Source organism: Buteo buteo, chromosome Z (genome assembly GCF_964188355.1).
Source record: "Buteo buteo chromosome Z, bButBut1.hap1.1, whole genome shotgun sequence".
Taxonomy (NCBI): domain Eukaryota; kingdom Metazoa; phylum Chordata; class Aves; order Accipitriformes; family Accipitridae; genus Buteo; species Buteo buteo.
In genome coordinates, this window is record NC_134204.1 from 29398090 (window position 1) to 29420676 (window position 22587).

The following is a 22587-nucleotide window of genomic DNA, read 5'->3' on the forward strand; positions in this document are numbered from 1 at the left end:
ATGTCTACTTATCCAGACACATCAGCAAGCATCCAGGTAGCACTGTAGCCAAAAGTCCATTCTTCAGAATATCTGCTGCATGTCCTAGAATTATGTTTTGAAACATTTTTAATTCCACCTTATCTTCTTGCATTCACTCATTTCGCATTCACCCAGTCGTAGTCAACATATCCCTCTAAAGCTAAGAGGTGAACCGAAGAAGGTACAGGGCAAGAATTTCAACTCTAAAGTGTAAAAGTAATGAGCACAGAGATAAAAGCTTCAAACCTCATTTTCAAAACAGCACCCAAAAGCAGTGTCAGAGAAGCCCATAACAAATCACACAGGGCAGCCTAGACAACACAATGAAAATGTGCTGCACCTTGGTTCACCAAATCCTGAACTGGCAGGGTCAAGGCCTAGCAGATCTGTGAGGCCAGCTACATCTTCCAACACTTTGGCTACGTGACTCAACATTGCATTCATAGCTATTATGCAGATAGTATATATTCCATGCAGTCTCAAGCCTCTGCTATCTATGTATTTTTAGTTTCATTTATACAACAGGTTTAGAAGTACCTGGGATGGATGTATACATTAAAAAATCACAAAACAAGTGGAAAGAGATGGAACACATTTTAATAGTAAACACTAAATACTTTTTACTGTGATTACATCTCTGGCAATAATCACTGTTGCTTCATTTCCAGCAGTAAAAGAGAGTTAACCGGAGAAAGCACTAGGCTTCAAACCTGTTTACCACATTCCTACTGTAATACTTCACGTACAGCATGAACAACAGCTTTCTGCCTATCTGCGCTTCTGCGCAGGTAAATGGTGTCACTGAGATAACTTAAGCTAAATCCAAAAGGGCAGAATTCTTTGTGTTTGATTCTAGACATAAAAGCTAATCTTTAAGCAGTACATCAGCTGGGATTCTTAGGAGGATTTCAGGGATTAACTGTTGTGTAAACTGCAAGAGGAAAAAGAAACTACTATACTGCATGTCATTCAGTCTTTCTGTCATAAAAAGTTTGCAGGGTTAAGCACAGACATTTAATCTTTTTTGTAGTTTGATGTCAACTGATTCCTTGTTTCTCTCTCACAGTAGCTATGAATACTTCTTTGATGGTCTCCTTATCCAAGTTCCTGCCTGTAAAGAGAATAGTGTATTTTACAGCATATCAGAAAAAATGCATGCAAGTAGCAACCTGCCAGTCCTCTCAGCAAAGAAAATATTTACTACACCCATGAGTGAAACCAGTAATATTAAAATTAAACTGCAGGTAACAAGATAACTTTAGATTTTACAGGCAACAACAGACTTCAAGCTGTACAAGTAGGGGAAAGGAGGAAAAATTATGGGATTTTGTCATAAAAACACTTTGCAAAGCAGAGAGTAACAAGTAGGAAATAGAAATGCACAACCTGAGCATTACAAGCTTTTCAGAAACAAATTTTATACGTTTTAATGGCTATAATCACCTTCTTTACAGTTACTGAATATTTGATCAAACATTTAAATCATTCCCATCACCATATTTATTATGGATTTTAAAAATAACATTAAATATGCCAATATAATTTATTAATACGTAGTATTTTATTTTAATGTCACTAAAAGGGATAGTATAGATTCCCCTGCGCTGGAATATAAAACCACAGGAAGTCTTGATGGATAAACCTTTGACTGAAGGTTATGCTGAACATACTCACTGCTATTACTCTGGCCAGTTTAGGCCTGTTGCTTCTCACTGGGCAAGTCACAGGACTGCCTGCTGAAAGAACAGCTTCTTAAAAGTCAAACAGGGAGATACATGATTTCCTCTTACCAATTAGGACCAATCTATTTGTTCTCTTTTCGTTTTCTTTCCAGGCTACTGCAGTCTCTTCCAGATCATAGAGCTCATGGACACCTTGCACTATCACCTGATGAGATTTGCCTTGAATAGATACCAGTCCCTTACCAGAAAAATAACTGTTAGGATATATAACAAACTTTTAGAAAGAAAATATGCAAGAGGGGGGAAAAACTTTGAAACTAGGCCAAGCAGAGGAAAATACTTCTGGCAACTCTGCACCAGTTAGTTAGGATAACCATGTGGATGATCAGTTCTACTTGTAACATCCATTCTCACATCGCCTTATTTTGTTAAACACTAATAATTACACTTTACCAGACCCTGCCTTCTGTTCCTCATTTGTTCAGTATCTAGTGTGTTCAAGCAATAATAAGATGTCATCAGGAACTACGCCACTTTGAATATATATAAGGTGTATCATGCCTGAGTCCATGAAAGATTGACTGCCAGCAAAATGGTGTAAAATGAGCAAAAACGTTTGATTTCAGATTATTCTGATTAAGTTCTCATGCTCAGCTTATTCACTATTCTGAAGCAGAATCTTTGAATATTGGAGAAAGAACAAACATTTGTGAAGTGAAATGATTAGCAACAGAATTAGAAGGGATTAATGTCAGAGTGAGCCCATTAACCCACTACCAAAATTTGTATTAAAAAAGTTTTATTAAAAAAGTTTTCATCACTTCATGTAAAACTTCATAAAATATTTTAGTGAAACACATTCTGTAAAACATGTCTTATACTTTCCTAAAGAAAAAAAAAGAGAGAGTTAAAATTATTTCATGCATTTGACATACTAGTAGGCATTCTATGACTATTACTGCCAAAAGGATTATGAGAGCAGGTAAGATAAAAGTACAGAAGTGACAGACTTTGGAACCCATTATATTATTAGTTGGGGTTCATTTGCTTTGGTGCATTTGTCTGTGACTGAGCGCCAGCACACAGCTTATCGCAGGCCTCAGATCACCTAAAGAATTACTTTGATTCCAATGCTCCATACAAAAATGTACTTGTGCATAGCAGTACTGTTTTCAGACAGCTTAAGATGCATCAGTGGCTATTTTCTTCTATTTTTCAGGAAGGGGAAGACAAGGATATTCTCATTTTGTAGCTGGAAGAGCAAGAATACTGCCTTTCTTCCAATGAAATGAAAATAATTATGTCGCTATCCATGACGCAAAAGTGTTCTCAGAAAACAAACCAGAGCGTATTTTCTTGTATTTCTTACAGCCTACCAAATGACAGACTTCATTCTCATTTTTTAATTATTTACTTGGCTGCTTTGTATAAGAAAAATGAAAATATATCCTAAATTGTCATATATACTCCTCTTAAACCCATGCAACTGAAAAACATATGAAGTGCCCATGAAGATGAGTATTTATGGGCTGCATCTTTAAAACTACCATCTGGTAATACCATAAAAAGTTTTAAGTGTAGACCACAACACGTATTGCACTGTTATGTTATGCCAAATTCAACTTCTGCATATTATGCCAACAATTATGGATAGCAATCTATAGTATCCAATCCATAGTATCCAATCTATAGTATCCAATCCCTAGGTAAGGAGACATTCATGTGAGATGGATGGAACTTTTCAAAGCAATGGAAGTGAAAAATGAAAAAGTGATTTAACTATGTCCTGATTATTCATTCTTCCACTGATGTTTAGGACTGTTTGCTTCTTTGTCAGCTATCTCCTTTCGAGTTGTTCCACCAGCCAGCAGATAACAAACTGTCTCTATGCAGAACAATGACAAATTGCTATTCTCCATTTTGTCTGCTCTGCTACAGTGATCCAGTAGTGCCTTTGATAGGTCTGTAACTGACAGCACCGGCAATTTTTTAGGTGTAAAAGAGGAAAAGCACGAAACAAAGAAGTTGGTCATTTCTGACTAACCTTCAGTCTTATGACGTCCATGGTGTGCCCAGTCTTATCTTTCATGTTCTTCTCCCACAGAAGATTCTATAAAAAGGAAAAGTTTTCATAAACAGAATGGCATGTGATGGTTTTCTATAAAAAGCCACAATGACTTTTCAGTTGACAGTGGTGTACTACATACCTGAATAAAGAGATTTAAGTTTTCTTCTTTTATATTTCCTGGAACTTCAAATGTTACTGTAATTATGCCCTGCAAATGGAAAGACTCACATATTGTTACCAAACTGAGTAAACATTTCATTACATTAATTTCAAAAAGTGTTATTTATAACTTGACCTCATAAAAAAGCAATTATATACCCATGTCAAATTTTAAAAAAAAAAAATTTCTCCATTTCTATTCTGCTCTAATTTGCTATATTATGCTATACTTTTTGGTTCTGTTTGGATGTGCACGTAAGGGGCATACACAATACTTAGGATAGTTTAATGCCATCAGCTTCTACCATGTAATTCTTTGCTGTAGCTGATGCTTGTTCTCAAAGAAAGCCTAAGAATTTCAATTCTTATAGGCTAGTAAACTCAATCTTTCAAATACGTTTAAGAATGCTATTTTCTTGGTATACTGATCTTTGCTACGATTTCTGATCTTCATCACAAGTCTATCAGACAAAAATTAATCAACACATTTTTCACCTATCCGTACTTGTCTGTTACAAAAAGCTTTTTATAGATAGACTATGTAGGAATAGATTCAAAAAATAAAGATGCCAAAAGTGATGTTTTATTCCAAAGCAACCACTGGTTTACTGCAGAACCAATTATTATCAAGGCAGAAGGTGAAAATAAATGTGCAGTTTAATATTAACAATTTATTAAAAAATAAAGGAAATGATGTCTTAAGCTTATTTTTGTCACCATAACCTCTCAATGGCATAGAAGAACAGAGAATGACTTTTTTTACAACCTATAATTCTTTCAAATGATTACTGCTTTCAGATGACTAGTCTAACTTAAGGGGAAAAAAAAAAAGGCAACAAGCAGCAAATCTAAATGCTTTTCTAATGACCAAGTAAACTCATCAGAACAACCAAGAGAGACCACTTTGAGCAGCTTCCAAACAAAACAGACAACAGTTCACTGTGCTCCACGCATAGCACAGTATTGCTTTTGTTTATCTTCCACATGAAGGTAATAAGTACACTTTATCATCCAACAAGGACTTGCAGCCTACTGCGAGAGGTGTTCTGCTCTCATTTATGCCTCATCTGTCTCAACAACCACCTTAATGTGGGTGTTGAATTAAACAAGGATAGTAACAATGAAATCTCACTGTTTCCTGCTGGTTGAACAGCTACAAAAGGAACAATAATTTCCTTAATGCAAGCATGCTGTAACTCTCATAACATTTAGGAAGGCTTCTACTTAACTTTTTTCCTACTTTAGGGATCTGTTCAGACTTTTATTACTATACCTGAACATATTTAAGATGAACACAAATTTTAATTGAACAAAAAACTACAAACTTAAGATTCTGATCATGATTACAGTTAAGCATGAAACTGATTTTCTACTTAATCTTTAGTTCCAGAAGACATTATAATTGCCTTTTGATGTTTTCAAGACTAGCAACTTCACAGTCAAGATTTGGAGTTCAAAAAGAAAAATACAGGCATTGTATGCATCCTATTTTAACCTGAAAATTAAATTTCATCACAGCGACTTTCTAGAAGGAAAACACACTATTCTAAGGTACTATGTAACAACACAGGTTCTTCTTTTTTTGCAGTCCAAGGGGACTGTTGCCCATGGGTGAACCGCAGCCAGTTGGAGATACCCCAGAGAGGACTGGGACCCACAATTCATCCGCAGAGCAGGGTACTTGTATATGGACTGGGGCTCACGGGTGACCCATGGAGCAGGAACACCAAGGAACACAACAGTGACAAAACCACTAAGAAGCAAAAAGGAGCAGAAAGCTACTACACAAAACTATAAGCCCTGGTAAAAAGTCTCTCTTTCTTATAAGCCCCTTTTAAGTTCTCAAAGGCTGCAATAAAGTGTCCTCAGTCTTCACTTCTCCAGATTCCAGAACAACCCCAACTCTCTCAGCCTGTCCTCATAGGTGAGGTGTTCTGTCTGTCTTTATCATTTTGTGGCCCTCCTCTGGACCCACTCCAACAGGTCCCTGTCTTTCTTGTGCTGGAGGCCCCAGAGATGGATGCCGTACTTTCACGAGGAGTCATAAGAGGGGAGTACATTACTGCAATGACTTGAGGAATCCAGAAGGAGCCTTGGTTCTCGTACCAGGAATCTGTGATTGTATATTCTGGTGTCAGTGGTGTACCCACTACATGTTTGGGGATGCGTGCAGACAACGTATAAACTGCTGGAAAAGGTAGGGACCTGTGAAAGCCCTAGTGGGACAGGAAGATGACTGCAAAGACACAGGATGGTGCCAGCTTCAAGCCCATGTGCCTGTGGTATGGAGCCTTAACAGTCCCCTAGGGCAGCATACAAGGAAATTAGCCCAGAGTAGCAAAAGGGATACAACTACCACCTGTAAAACAGTGGGAGGTGTGCTGCTTTGCTGTAGGGGTATGCCGGTTTATCACATGCTTCAACTGAAGCCTCAGAAAGATCAGGACTGCTTAAAATTCATCACCATCAGACTGACAGTCACTGTTAGACTAATGGTCTGCTAAAAGATGCACTAGCAAGTGTTCAGCAAGAATGACAAAACCTGGATCAAAACTTTGCAGCTGGTAACACTGAACTGGCCACACAGAAAGCTATGTGACAAGCTGTATTGGGTTTGTGTGGCAAGGTTTTGGTAGTGACAGGGGATTACAGGGGTGGCTTCTGTGAGAAGCTGCTGGAAGCTTCCCCTGTGCCCAACAGAGCCCATACCAGCCAGCTCTAAGACGGACCCATCGCTGGCCAAGGCCGAGCCAAGCAGGGATAGTGGTAGCGCCTCTGTGATAACGTGTTTAAGAAGGAAAAAAAAATTGCTGGGGCAGACAGAAATGGCAGCCAGAGAGAGGAGTGAGAAATTGCAAGAGAAACAACCCTGCAGACACCAAGGTCAGTGAAGAAGGAGGGGGAGGAGATGCTCCAGGCGCCGGAGCAGAGATTCCCCTGCAGCCCGTGGGGAAGCCCACGGTGAGGCAGGCTGTCCCCCTGCAGCCCAGGGAGGTCCACAGTGGAGCAGATCTCCACCTGCAGCCCAGGGAGGACCCCACACCAGAGCAGGTGGGTGCCCAAAGGAGGCTGTGATCCCGTGGGACCCCCGTGCTGGAGCAGGTTCCTGGCAGGACCTGCGGATCTGTGGAGAGAGGAGACCACGTTGGAGCAGGTTTTCTGGCAGGACTTGTGACCCCGTGGGGGACCCACGCTGGAGCAGTGTGCTCCTGAAGGACTGCATGCGGTGGAAGGGAGCCATGCTGGAGCAGTCTGTGAAGAACTGCAGCCCGTGGGAAGGACCCACATTGGAGAAGTTCGTGGAGGACTGTCTCCTGTGGGAGGGACCCCACACTGGAGCAGGGGAAGAGTGTGATGAGTCCTGCCCCCGAGGAGGATGAAGTGGCAGAAATAACATGTGATGAACTGACCGTAAACCCCATTACCCATCCCCCTGCGCCACTGGGGTGAGGGTAGGTAGAGAATCCGGGAGTGAAGTTGTGCCCGGGAAGAAGGCAGGGGTGGAGGAAAGGCGTTCTGAGATTTGGTTTTATTTCTCATTACACTACTCTGGTTGATTGGTAATAAATTGAGTTAATTTTCCCCAAGTTGAGTCTGTTTTGCCCATGACAGTAATTGGTGAGTGATCTCTCCTGTCCTTATCTCAACCCACGAGCCCTTTGTTATATTTTCTCTCCCTTGCCCGCTGAGGGGGGGGGGGTGATAGAACGGCTTTGGTGGGCACCTGACGTCCAGTCAGGGTCAACCCGCCACACAAGTCACCCAATATACTATGGAAACTGTAAGCCAGTTTAAAACTAAGAGAGGCCTATCAGGCAGCCCATGTTACAGTACTCCAGAAATGCAAAACAGCTCCCCAGAGTGCAACCACTCTGCAACCTTTTACTTGAAGTAATTAAACCAGTGCCAGAAACCTACAGCTGCTGTCCCCAAAAGCTGCTTCTGCAGTGGCTGTGGTGGTGCTGGGAAGCTAGAGGAGGGCACTTGCAAGAGTAGGAAACTCTGGGATTTACTGATGGCACGGTATGCTGAGATCAATCCTTCCGATCCCACAAACAAGACCCCTGTGGAGGACTGGGAAGAAGGGGCAATCAACTGCGGTCACTTTGACTCCTGCTGTTTTTACAGGCAAGGAGTAAGGGACCCCAAAAAGGCTAGGCCACAGACCAAAAGCTCTGACAGCTAGGCACCATCACTGTTGCCCCTCTGGTATCACCTGATAACCTGGTGGGACATCCTATTGATCAAGGAGTTACCTAAAATATCATACTGGAGGGAACAGGCCAGAGGCAGGTGACATCAGCCTCATGGCAATGCATGACAAAATTGTAGCTGTGAAAGTGTCAGGAGGGTATAAAAAATCTCCGTGCTCCCACCCCACAAACTGGGTGGGACTATAAACTGGGACTTGGAAAGGGGAAAAGAAGTGCTTTGAAGATCTACACCTGGGATCTAAGGAGTAAAAAGCTCAGGAGAAATGTCAGAGCTCAGCTAATATGGTCACAGGATGTGTAGTAAGCTCTCAGAAATCTAAGTCAGCTGATGGATCATCTTACATCCCAACTGGGGAAGTGCCCATGTTATATCAGATGAACACTGGTCACCACACATCTCAGTTCTGAATGAAACTACAGCTGCTGGACTCAGAAACCAAGTGGATATTCAATAGTGATGTTACACTGTAGTTGTACTGTTTATTTGCTTGAATATTTGCTTGTATACTAAGACATGATGAGTAGATTAAACAGCCAAGTGTCTTGGTTTGGTGTTTTGCAGGAACAAGACCTGAACTTTGCAGTATGCAATGCTAACCTTACTAGTCTACACCAAAGGGTGGAGTCTACAATGGAAATATGCAAATTCAAACCCTTACGATACTAACCTCCATCATCTGCTTGGCAGGAGATGGAGGTTAAATACAACAACTTTTAACATGTATATTCTGACTGCTACAACATTAACCCCTACAGTTTAACTCTCAGTGGCAAGGAGTAGAATATGTACTAGGTATACATTCAGTTTCTGATGATATAAAGGGTGGAGTCTATAACAGATACACATTTATACAGCTCTAAGTATATGTAAGCTTACAAGGCTTATGTAGCAGGGGGCTGCAGTGACAAGGGGTGCGGGAGAAGACCTTCAGCTGCCTCGTGTGTCTCACAACCTGTTCCAGTCAGCTCGGAAACCATGCAACAGTAAAAAAACCCAAACATGCCACACATCTTCAGGCAGAGAGAAACACATGGCACCCTGTTAGAGAGACAAGACACCTCCAGTGACTTGGGACTGAAGACTCTTCAGAGGAGGCATGCCACGCCATGCTAAAAGGGGTACACAGACTCCTGAGAGACGGCAGCTTGTTGTCTACCCACAGAGCAGGGGCACTCCACAGGTACTAACGGTCCTGCATGAACCACAGGCCAGGAACCCTAAGGAACAGAGCAGTGATGAGGAACGGAAATTATTACACAAACACCCCAACTTCCTATGCCACATGTGGCCTTGCTGGGAGAACTTCGATGGACTAAGTGTAACGCACTGAAAAAAAATAGGGGAAGTTGGGGGAGAGAAGTGTTCGTGTAAGCGTTTGTGTAATTGTTTTGCAATTCTTTTTTTCAGAACTCAAATCAGTAATTAGAAGTTTTTGTTGCCTGGCTATAAATTCAGTAATTCCCTGACTTAAGACTGTTCTGCTTTTGAGAAGGGTCTAAGCAGAAAAAGATACTGTGATCATAATATTTGAAAAAGAAAATTAAAAGGAAGCTTTTCCAGTAAAACCCATACATCATGGATAAGACAGGTGCATAAAAGTAGCAATTAGCATAGAACTGTTTATATTCTGTAGGGATGATGGACAAGACCTTTTTTCCTTAAATTCATCTTTGAAATTAGACATGCCGATCACAAAAAATACTGTATTTGCTCAAATAAATGCCACAAAGGCAGAAATGCTATTTGCAGTAACACACAGGGAGAGAAAAGATTCTGCCCCAATATAAACACATATTGGGTTGAGTATTGGGGTGTGGGGGGAAATATGTTCTGGAGTTTAATTTGACATACTAAAAATAACATTCATACTTCACTGTTACAAGTTAAATTGTTACTATTTCTTGTGAAAACAATGGGAAGCACTCATAGAACAGAAATATACACAAACTCAGTGAAGTTTTACTACAGCTTTAAAGAATGCAAAGTCACGAATAACATCTCCCTGATATCTACATACACAGACAACATTTGGGCAGAAAACCTACAGGGTAAAGACTGGCTACATATTTAGGACTTGATGCTGCAAATATTAAAAAGTGTAGTACTGTTTGTCTGTTTCAGTAACACTCTCCATGTGAATCAATGAATGATGTGACTGTCTGGAGCAGTGGAAGCCTATAAGCTATTTTTGAAAGTAAAACTTATTCTACCCATTTAGAATCTATCTACAACGATGCACATTCCTATATGTATTCTATGTAATCTTCCAAAGATCTTAAAACTTATTACTCCCTAACTGAAACCTTCTGAAAAGGTAACATGATTAGTATGCAACGACTGCAATTACCCTGAACAACCTTGTTGTTACAAAAAGATTGAAGGAATATTTTTGGTAATTACCTTATCTAGATGTGCATGTGTTGTCTTTACATGCTCAAGCTTTTTCTGCAAACTAAAAATAAGTAAAGTTAAATGTCATATTTGAGTAGGATAGAAAAAATGTCATTATTTCAAAATTTAAACGAACTCTTCAGTATTGCAGAGCAAAACTAAAATATCAAAGATAGACTATATACTTAGAATAAGCTTCAACTGTTAGTTCAATTTTAATCTCAAAATAGATTAGTTGAATTACATTGGTTTGATCTAGTTAATGCTTTGTGTTAGAATGTCAGCGTTTTTTAAATATAAACACAATTAGACTATAGTAATGATTTGGAATTATTTTTGGAATTTTAAATATTTATACTTCAAGAAGTACAATGCCCTTGATATTCCTCTACGTAGGAACAAGAGGCAAACTATATCATTAAAGCAAGAAGGGAAAAATAATCACTAGAATTTGTCAATTTATTACAGGTTGATTTTTAAAAAAAATTTAGAAGAATGATTTGAAAAGCAAGAAGAAAAAAAATGTACAAAGCTGTTGCTTGTGAGAATGAAATCTGTAACGCCAAGTGAAATACTATATACCAGCTTCCATTTCAACTCTGCTGTACAGCTCATTCCTACTGTGCAGTGTGCCTGCTAATTTAGAACTGGTCCTCTCTACTTCATAGAGGAACCTGGGGACTTGTTTCGTAAACTAAGATTCAGGGTCTTGTTGTATCATTTTGTATTACAACATAAAATTTTACTGCAACTTTAGATTACACACCCACATCTGTCTTTAATCAAGACAGTGCAAGATTTCTTCAAATACTGTTTCTGTACCAGAGAACATTCTTATGTCCAACATGCAGAAAAAAGAATACCATGGCAAAAGTCACTATGATGACAGCTCTCTGCTACTTCAGAGAAGATTGCCCATAAAAATCTCTCCTCCTACTTTGACAACTAAATTTTAAGAAGCCTTTAATGGTGGGGAAAAAGGTACTGACTGCTACTGAAGTAACATTTCACATGCCTCACATCTTTGCTTTGTTGTCTTCTCAGACTGCATACCACAGAATCCAGAACTCTCGATGTATTTCCTGTCACTTCAGGGCATATATAGACTACAAGGTTCTACCAGTGCAGTCATTCCGATCAGATATTTTATCTGTCTGCTATTCTGGCAGAAATCCTTACTGTAGTATGCAGTTAAAAGAACAATTTTCTTAGTGTGCTGGCATGTATTTCTGCTCAAATGGTGCTGGATGCGAAGAGTTTTTCTGCTACAGATGACAGGGCAGAAGCCACCACTAATATTTTATGCAGGGATTTCTGTATCTATGAACTGATAGCAGGGTAAGCAATTCTGCTGTACAGAGCTCCAATAAAAACAAAAGAAACGGAACTTCACTTAAGCAGTCTACAACCTTCTTGGTGCTTTTAGAATTTGTCTTCAAATGCTGCAATTTTAGAGTGTTTCCTCTGTTTTAATACCAAATACTGAGAACTTCTAAAGGAACTATGAGTGAGATAAGCAAGAAGACTAGACTGAGTAAAGCAAGAAAGATTTTTTTTTCAGCAGCTCCTTAAGAACTTTCTCAGATTTGTAGAGCACAGCCCATCCTAGTAAACCTAGCATAATGCCACCTAATATTACAGCTAATCAGATCTAACTGTGAACTGCCACTATCAATAATGACCCTTTTCTGGTTCACATATCCTGCTTTCCCTCTATCCTGTGCCTCCAGGATGAGTCAGTTTAGCTAGCTGATCCATCATAAGAATGCAGGACATGGGTTTATGATGTGGTTTACGATGTAATAGTTACCTATTGCCCATGAAGGATATATTGGCCTTCCTCCTCCCTTAACTTTCTTTTGGATGCCTATTCTGATACCTCCCTGACGCTGCCATTGGTACAGATCTGACTGGTACATTCAAGGAGCACAAAAGAAACAAACACTACTTTTCACAGATCAGACAAAAGCCAGTGCCAGCAAAAATGAAGGGCAGCAGAGAGTCAGGAAAAGCAGGCTATTCTTTGGATAGTACTGCACCAGTTCACTGGGAAATCGCATGAGCACATCTCATCTACTAGAGGTTACTAGCTTGCATCTTCCACAATTTCTCCTTTCTATGAATAAGTAAGTGCCTATGTTCCTTTACCTGAAGTGAACAGCATGTGTCCAGGAAGAAAAATTAAGCTGATACTGCCCCTAGTTGCGTATTCCCTCCCTTCCTTTATGATTGCTCCAGTACTCCTTGCTCTCTCTTTGTTGAACTTCAGCACACAAAGCGAACAGAAGTCCTTCTCCCCTCACCTCCAATTTTACTGTTCCACCCACCTAGCATGCTGAAGCACACATTTGGCATTAAAAAAACAAGAATGTGGGACACAGTAATCGGGATTTGTAGTGGCTTTGTTTGTTGTGGAACCTCAGTCCCTCATTGTTTTCTGTGAAAACTAAGGAAGCCTCCAGTTCATCATGATGTGAAGTGAGAAAAATTTTGAAACCCTTTAAGAGAACCAGAAAAGAACGTACAAATCTACTATACCACTAGTATTAAAGCAAAACTTGTATTTTGGGGAAAAGCACCAACAAACCATGCACACTCTGGCTCATTTAACTTTACAAGGTCAAAAAGCTTTTGTTGCACATATTTCAAGTGGAAAAAATCCTCAGTCTCAGACTACCACTTATGAAGTGAGAACTTTAAAGAAGTGACTGAACTAGGATTTCTAACAGAAACTCAGATGCAAATTTGAGCCAGGATTTCAGTGTGCCTATTTCAGGCATGTATTTATACAATTAACATTATTTCTAATAAAAGACAGTGAAATTATCACCATACCTTATTCCAGATAAGCTGTCAAAAGCATGCAGATCCAAGACATTGGAGAGATCAACTCTAAACAGAGGGAAGAAAGCAAGCTATGTATTTTTGCTATATTTAAATATTGTGTATACTTAAATAATTATTTTTAAAATGGTTCACTGAAGCTTATATTTGTTTTTCTGTCTATCATACTAATGCCATCAATCCTTAGCTTTATTGGATATTGGTGTTTGGTATTGTCTCCTACAAGGAGATGCAGTGTTTATTTACACAGTGATATGTAAGCACAGAAACATAATTTTAAAAATATAGTAAAATACACAGTATTTCCAAGTAAGATGATAAAATCCCTCATACTGGATGGCCAAATAAACCTGATTTTCCCTAAATGGGAGAAGGAACCCTGAAGTTCTTCCTGGCAATCATTCTGCATCCTTAATATAGACGATCCCCCCAACACACATCCAAACCACTGGAATATACGTAGCTTACACTGACACACTGTTAGCAAACAAAACTGAAATACACTATGAGGTTAAGTGCTACTATGAAGAATTTCAGCTCTAACATCTGAACCAGACAAATGAAAAATGTAATATGGAACAGAGAGCACTGATCATATTTACTTGTAAGAACAGCTACCTATAAACTTGTATAAGAAACTTTTTTTATAAAAGCAATACAGACTATAGGTTTCACTGCTAATAGCAACAGATAGCTTTCTAAATGCAATTAATGATATGTGGCTAAAACCAAGGAACATAAAAAAAAAGAAAAAAAAGAGATCTCTGGAGTGTAGCCAGTATTATTAAACTTCTGCACCCAACAGTAGCTTTGCAAAGCAGTTTCTAAGATGAAAGGTTTATAATGTAAAATATGTAAATAATCCCTCTCTGAAGTCATGGCCCGCTCACTGCCAGTTGTTTGTTCTCAGCAGCGTTCTGAAAAATCATACAGAAACACTCAAGAAAGTGCTATATTGGTCCCTTTTAAATGTGGGCTTTTGAGGGACAAAAGCCCCTAATTAAAGAAGATGTGTTCTCAAATAACATGCTAATAAATTAGTTTTGTGCTTATTTCACTTTTGGAATGTTTAAGCATGGGAGAGACAGTATGTGTCATTCACTAAAGAATATTTATTAGTAACACAAGAGCTGCCATTGAGGACTGAATCTGAGGTCCACTTAATCTAATATCTGTAATTTAATGCTGGCTAGCATCACACACGAAAGAATGATGCAGATGTGGATACTACACTTCACATACTGGATCTCTTCCTAATGGACATGGAAAGATACTGATTTAAGACACAAAGCATGAAGTTTAATATCCTCTTCAAAATTGTTAGCCATGTTGGATACCATTATAACATTTACAGAAACTTTTTTTTTCTTCCTCATATTAGAAAAATCTTGGCCTCAGACTTGCACTAATTTCCTAGGGCAGACCCATGCATATGCAATTTTTGAGTGATTTAATTTTATCCATAAAGAGTTTGCTTCTTTTCCCCCTCCAAAGCATTTCATTGACCATTTCTGTACTATGCCTTGCAACTAAAGAACAAGGAACTCCTCATCTGCCTTCTCAAAACCACTGTTTTTTCTCAGTAAAATCATTATGCTGCCACTTCTTTGATTTCAGATAGAGCAATCAGCTGCAAATCTGTTTCATTTAAGAGTTTTCCTAAGCCCTGATCATCCTTCATGATTTTCTCCCCCATTCCGTGGCAAAGTAAAATTTCCCATTCTTCATAATATAAATTCCAGAACTTAAAAACTAATATCATGTTTCCAAAAGTTTACTAAACAGGAGGAAAGGGAAATGCTACAATTGTATCTCTGCAAGTCCATCCCTTTGCAGTATTTGTTCTTCTTTTGTCTTTCATTCAATCATTCACGCTGCACTTAAAGTACATACATTAGATGAAGAAATACCACACTGCACAGATGTCATGAAAACTGCAAGTAATAGAGAGGTCTCAAAAATAAAAGACAGCCAGATTTGATAATGTAAAGTTAGCTGTGAGTAAATATCCAAGGTTTACCATCAGAATAAAATCCTGATTAAATTTAACCTGGAATCATCAGAGCATTCTCACCTCCATTTACAGAGAGAGAAAAATTCCAGTAACATTATTCTAATTCAACTTTATGAAATACTAACTTAATAATACTGAATTTACAGAATAGGACAAATTCACAAAAGTCTAAATTTTGCAGCAGAATCTAGAGTGACTATTTACGCTTTAAAACTTAACATATCAAAAAGCTGGTGAACATTAAAAGCTTGATGATAAGAATTGCTCACAAGTTTATATACACTTGCTGTTTTGAACTTAAGTCCCTAAATGACAATAAATCCATTGAAGAAAATAACTTTTTATGTAATAGAAACACATGCTGACATAAGAGAAATGATTTACTGAGGATCACTAGAAGAGCAATAAATGAATGAGTGTGAAACACCTCCCACTAACTGAATTTATGATCCCTTCTATAATATTGTTTATTCTTATTCTAAGCATTCTTCAACAGAATTTGCAAGTTAACAAGAAAGGAGTGTGAAGTTGTCAAAACTACTTAAACATTTCACCTTGCTCCTTGAACAAAGTAATGAAAACAGTATGAGAATAATCCTTATAAACTAACAGGATAGTCACTAAAGAGAATGTTTTTCATAGTGCAACTGCTCAGCAACTGAGCATAAAACTTCCAGTGATTAGACTGCAGACAGAATTTCAAGTAAGTTAAAGCCAACAGAAATGTTAACAAGATTAACATTTTTGGAAATGTAAACTGAGCTGATCTTCAGATTGAAGTCAGACAAGCACCTGTCTTCAAAACCCTACGTAACCAAACAAAATACATACTCTACAGTCACTTGCTGGTCCTATCTGATCAGCCAACAAGAGCAAATATTCTTCACTACACTTTCCAACTCCATTTGACAATAACTTTAAAAAAAACAAGTATACTTACTAAGATTGTCTACTATTTTCCCTTTAAAAATTGCTTAAAACAGGAACCTGTATTATAGGAACATTTATCACAATATAATCAAATAATTGATGTAATAGCACACAAATCAGTACTAGCAGTCTGAAAGATACACTGCTCTCCTAATGACCCAAAGAACACCATATCCATTTAATTCCTTATTAAAGAAGAAATCTGAGTCAGAATTTCAAGGAAAAATAGCAAAACCAATGTAATTACTTTTCCTTCTTATAAGCTTCCTTGCACTGCTTTCAAAGTAATTTTGTAGTAACAACTTATTTTCAGCAGCCATCATAAGTGAGAAAAATCTTTAAGCTGACACAACAGAAAGAAAACATTATAGTGCATACAATGAGTGATTAGCTCAGAGACAACTTGGCCTTGCAAGTTGCTCTTTAGTTACAAGATCTGGTTAACAAGTTATGAGAAATTTTGAATTTTTGCCTGTAACACTCCCTTAAAAATCTGCTACATTTTTGGAATATGCTGAAGCCAATTAAACTACATCTGTATTAGCATTTTTCAGGAATCTTCCAAATGCTATTACTCCATAAACGGCACCATGAGTAAAAGGCAACTTTAGTAATTAAAAGCCATATTCGTATTAAATTTAGAACAAAATACAGGTTTTGAAGGAAAAAAAAACATGCCCAAGCTTTTGTAAAATCCCCTTCTCATGTAAATAAAAAATATTTATGGTTATATTGCAAAGTCCAGTAAAACCCACTAGTGATAACCTCTCTAAACTAAGACACATCTTAATAGTGATTTTTTTTAAATAGTTATACAGTAGAGTGTAAGATGTGAATAGTAACAAAGAAAAAAGAAAAACACATTTTTACTTCATTAAAAAAAATCCTTTATCTAGATGTTTATTCATAAAATAAATATTGAGTTAAATATTTCTAATTCAATAGTTTTCCTTTTCGCAAACTGATCTAATAGCATACTTAAATTTGTCACAAAAGAAGCAGGATCTGGTACCTAGTAATAGTGGCCATTTAATACCTTGATCTTTGTGTCTCTAGAATTTTAACAAGTCCATTTATTGACCTAAAATAAAACATAAAAGTCAAAAGTTACATGAAAACACTGGAACAAGTTAACCATGGAAAGCAGCAAGAGAAACAGCACCACAACAATAACCCCAACTCTGTTATCAACTTGCTGAATAAACCAACAGACATCCCGACAGACTTTGTTTTTGTGACTTTTTCATCTCCTAAGTAAGGGTTGGGGAACTTTGGAAGTTCTGACAACAAAATACTACCAGTGAGAATAGCGTTTTCCTATCGAAGGCTCTTCATGATACACCCTGCTGAGTCTAAGCATTTTTACTTTTAGAATTCAAACCACTAATGAAGTTGTAAAGTATTTAGAATTTTTGATGTTTCATTTTGGTTGTCATGGTATTGACAGAAAAAGATGGGGCACATCTTTGATCGCTAATTTGATTCAGACTATAGGTTCTTCTGCACCCATGACAATTATTTGGGACTTCCTCCACACATCTTTCTTTGCGTTTCCTAGTGAACTCGTATCTACTGGCAGATTTTTTTTCCCCTTTATGCCGATTCTGAAAAATGAGAACAGCTGCCCAGAAATGTAAGAGCATGGACACTTAAGACAAAGGCCTGTCCTTAGTAAGTCACATCAGATCTTACCTAGATAGGCAAGCTGCTAAGCACCTGTGTGTGTAAGCACCTAAAAGTATTGAAACACCTTTAGAAAGGGGCAGTCTCTTTTCCCTTCTGAGCTAATAATTTGTGTCAACATAATCGTGAGATCTAATTTCTGTATTAACAGCATGAAGGAAGGAACTGTGTTTAATGAAAAATAACATTTCAGCCAGTACGGTGTTACAGTTATGCCAAAAGTTTCATACCTGACAGATGTTCTGACTTTATTCAGTTCTTCCCCTGAAACCAAATCTGTTTTATTGATGATTATAAGATCAGCTAATGCAACCTGCCTATGCATTAAGGGTGGGGGTGGGGGGGAACAAAAAAAAAAAAAAAAGACAACATGAGCAAACAAATACTTTTTCTGTAAGGCAGAAACACCATCTCTCCCATAGTACCAAAAAAATAGTATGAGCATTGTTAATACAGAAAGGCAAGCACTTATCAAACATCATGGAGTATGACTAAAGTACTACTGGCTTCTCCTTGAGGTGCTCTTCTATGCCATAAGAGAATTCAAGCAACCTACAAAGGCTTGCTAGTTTTTGGTTTAGTTTTTTTTGAATGTCATCTAATCCAAAGTGCTTGGTGATTTATGAACTTCACAAGCCCCTATTTCTCTTGCATGTAGTCTTCATAAAGTCATACTTGGAAGTCTCGTTACTTTATGAAGACTTTTATTGTCTTATAATCCTCTATCTCCAATTCTACTTCGAGCATCTGACAGATCGTAGCATGCAATTCTTCCTTCCTCTCAACACAGCTGGTTCCCCTTCACTGACATAAAATCCAGTCCCTTTTAAAGTATGTATTAGAAGATTCAGATCTTGGTAAAAAGACCAAAATGGAGCATGAAGTCACTTTTCTATTTTCTACCTCATTACACCAATCCATCTTGGTTTAAAAGCAAAGGAGGAGCAAAAGGCCTTACAAAAGAAAAAGAAGCCATTTCTAACTAACTTCTATACAGTGCAGTTCCTAACTGTGATATATACAATTAATTTATACATCCATACCGAGATGCTTCATTGACAAGGCCTTCTGGCTTTTCCTCTGTCAAGTGCTAGACAAAAGTTAAAACAATTGCATTAAGCATATTCAAATGACATCTAAATTCATTTGCCCTTAAAGGAAGTCAAAACCAATTCAGCTGAGGTATGTTTTTCAACAAGGTGTTGAGGAAAATGGCATCTAGAATTTTTCTGTAAAATGACGGTGAAAAAGTGTATTTATACATTTGCCATTACAAAAGCTTATAATTTCTTTTACGAAAACTTTTCTCTTTTAATGACTTTTATGATTAGAACGCTAAAGAATTGGAAAACTGTATTATATTTATTTTAATTACTTTTCAGATTTACGATGAAGTAAAAAGAGTCACCATGACATACAGTAATCATGGAAAAACATATCTGAAAAAATGAAAGTACAGTAACTTTACTAGTGAGTGTGATGTCAACTAACTGTTAAAGACAGGTTAGGATTACAGTACAGAATTTCATATACAAAACTGCATATTCCTTTTTTCCGAAAGATTTGACAAATTGTACTTCTATAGTAAAAATCCCCAACTCTATTTCTGGGTTTGTACAAATAAACCACTACTCCTTGGCAAGTCTGCCCAACATCAGGGCTTGTGGCCTATTCAAGCTGTAACTGGGCAGAAGAGTCAGTCAGCACCGACAAAAGCAGAAGCTTCTTGTCATGCTGCTGGAGTTTAATATCAACTGCATCTGTGTGCTCCACCTGTCTGCCCAAGCTAACATCCTCACAAAAGAATTAGTGAAAGGGAGAAAAATGCCTGCATCTCCAGCAGCAGCGTGAAGTTTAACAACATAAAGCCTTACTTATTTTAGACTGAGCTCTGTTCAGACATGCACTGAAGCAGCAAAGGTTCAGCTACAAGTTATTTTCAGCCCACTCTACCACACAGGCAGCAATCTCCAGGAGAGAAGCATCACAGACACCTGGAGACAGTAAAACTTTAAACTGATGCTGTAATATTAGTAAGACCTCACCACTTAAACCGTACATCTCTGGGAAGACTAGAGTCCTGTACATTCCTTCATCAGCTCTAAATGTACCAGGAATATTATTTTAAAATTTGGTTTGAAAGACACAGAAATACCAAATGAAAGTGGAATTGTCATGGGAAATATATAAATTAAAAAAACCTAGAAAACTGTTTTTTCTTCAAGTGGAATTATCAGGCATCTAACATTATTTCACTAGGAAAAAATAGATTTATGAAATACTGTCAGTCTGTCACCTTAAAAAAAAAAAAAAAAAGACAAAAAACCAAACCAAAACTATTTCCTGATTGTGCACAACCTAAGCAGAGCGTAACAACAGGATGACTGGGAGGGAACCTCTCTTCTGACCTTTTCTTTGTAATCCTCTGTATATTGATTCTATTGAATTAAATGTTGTCAGATTTGTTGCCCTGAAAAGAACAATGTCAGTAGTTCAGATGTCAAGTCCTGAAGGTAGAGAACTGTCACTTCAAGTTGTCCAACTGTTTGCCCTTGATTAAAAAAATGAGTATTTCAGATTGCTGGGTGACAAATTCATTAGTGATAACCCATGATATCAATTACCACTGCAGTTTCAATTTGGCTGACTGGTCGCAGGGTACTACTATTTGTCAGCTTTTCTTCTGATGTGTTGGTTCTTTGAAGCATGACACCCTTAAATTGCTGCCTATTACCTCAATGTCATTACCTGTATGGCTTTCAAAGTTCTTTGAATCACAAGCAGCTGTTGAGGTCAAGCTTTGCAACCAGAGGAATCACACAACTCAGCAAGTCCTTTATACAAAGCAAAGGTTGTTTACTTGGTATATAACTAAGAAAGTCTTAAGTTTCTATTCTTCTGAGTGGATGTCAGTGATGTACAGGCTTACTGATTAAATAATGTAAGAGTTTCCACTGAACTGTCAAAGATAACAATGGATAGAAAAGCTGAATGTTTCAAAACATTTCTGTGTTGTTTCTGACATATTACTTGAAAGCTTAAATACTAAAAATTTTATTTTTTAAACAATAATAATTTAGTGTTGCTGTGAGCAACACAATTATAGTTGATTCAAGCCAATATCTCAGCATTGCATGAAGAAAAAGATAAACAGAACATTTTTGCAAGTAATAAAACATATCTGAATTAGTATGAGGGCACTCAGCTGAAAAGGGGTCTGACTTAAGACATGCTGTGTTTTTTTGTTATAGTTGAGCTGACTTAAAAGTCAGTTCCTGCTTAAAAGGGCAAACCACCTCTCAGTCCCTTCCCCTCATTCTTCTACCAACTCCTCTGCAAAAGTCCTTGCAAAACACGATGGCTTAACTCGCCAAACTGGCTTGCTATGGGGTTAGATTAGTTCTGTCCTGGTGCAACACAACTTGACAGGAGAACAGGACTGCCCCCTTCCGGTAAATCAGCTATTAGATCAGCTCAACTGAAACAAGAAACCCACATGGTCCAAAGAAAATAAAATCTTATAAAGGAGGGATCACTTCCTTATTTTTTAACCATCATTCTTCAGTTCTCTCAGCTTCTTGCAGCCATTGTAAAATAAAGAGATATTAAAAACACTTCCACAGCATGACAGGATCTTTATACCGTGGAAGCATCCCTTCGTATGGTCACTTTTATTTTCAATCCTGCAAAATCAGTACCTAATCAAAGTAGTCACTTCCTAAGTTATCAAGTTGCAAATAATTATACTTATGTCTAGCTATTTCAAAAAAAGTTGAACTATTTGATCTAATCACAATTTCTTCTGTTATCCAAACTCACTGTTCTATAGGTCTGTTCTTACATTACACTTTCTATAGATTACTCTAATACCTGCTCTTTTTGTCTGCTTCCATATAATGAAGTAATCTTTTAATCTGAAATGGTACCTAGACACCTGGGTCTGTCATCTCTCCTCACCACAACTGCCATTACATTAGCACCTTTTGCAGTTTGAGCCCTAACTCGCTTGTTACCACACTGGTACCAGAGGTCTGTCCTTACTCCTCTCAAGTAACATGGACCAATGACACTCTGTAACACAAACTTCTCCACTGTTTTTACAGTAATCCAAATGCCTATTTGGCATATGACCAAGATTCCCAAATGAAGTGATAGAACTAGGAGGGATCAAGGATGTAGCAACCTGACAACTCTTAGTAGACATGCTACTGTGCTGGTAAGAATCTGAATTCCTATGAATATCAGTACTGTCTTGTTCCCATTCAAAACATAGTACTAAGGTACCACAGCAACTGAAATACATCCTCATCCATTGTAAGAATTAAACCTATTATAAAAACGCAATTAATCTGGATGAACATCATTGCAATTGCTGTTCTAACGTTGCAATTTTAAACTATCTAACAAATCCAGTAACTTACCTGCAATCCATGCTTTGCATCAACAACAGATACAATACCTAAAAAAGAACATTAAAAAAGCACAGAAATGTGCTGAAAGCAGCTGACAATTTAACAACTTGGAAACTTCCTGTACAACTACCGAAGTAACTATCATACCATTTAGAACTGGTTATAATA

At 37.8% G+C, this 22587-nt stretch overlaps 1 protein-coding gene across 12 annotated transcripts in view; it reads right to left on the reverse strand.

The window, feature by feature from the left end:
* Nucleotides 1-600: 600 nt before the first annotated feature.
* Nucleotides 601-22587, reverse strand: part of LOC142027083 (zinc-regulated GTPase metalloprotein activator 1A-like) — a 30300-nt gene continuing 8313 nt past the window's right edge. For 3 of the 12 annotated variants that reach the window (XM_075020722.1, XM_075020716.1, XM_075020725.1), the window contains 10 exons: nucleotides 22429-22466; nucleotides 19051-19097; nucleotides 18238-18324; nucleotides 17361-17405; nucleotides 13372-13428; nucleotides 10546-10597; nucleotides 3911-3979; nucleotides 3748-3813; nucleotides 1812-1941; nucleotides 601-1132 (listed from right to left, as the gene is read on the reverse strand). In XM_075020722.1, coding sequence (XP_074876823.1) covers nucleotides 1059-1132; nucleotides 1812-1941; nucleotides 3748-3813; nucleotides 3911-3979; nucleotides 10546-10597; nucleotides 13372-13428; nucleotides 17361-17405; nucleotides 18238-18324; nucleotides 19051-19097; nucleotides 22429-22466 — 665 coding nt within the window. In that variant the 3' untranslated portion in view covers nucleotides 601-1058. Of the gene's footprint in view, nucleotides 1958-3747; nucleotides 3814-3910; nucleotides 3980-9021; nucleotides 9184-9305; nucleotides 9363-10545; nucleotides 10598-13371; nucleotides 13429-17360; nucleotides 17406-18237; nucleotides 18325-19050; nucleotides 19098-22428; nucleotides 22467-22587 lie in introns of all 12 variants that reach the window. The other 9 variants (XR_012649003.1, XR_012649001.1, XR_012649002.1 and 6 more) reach the window with 9 other exon arrangements.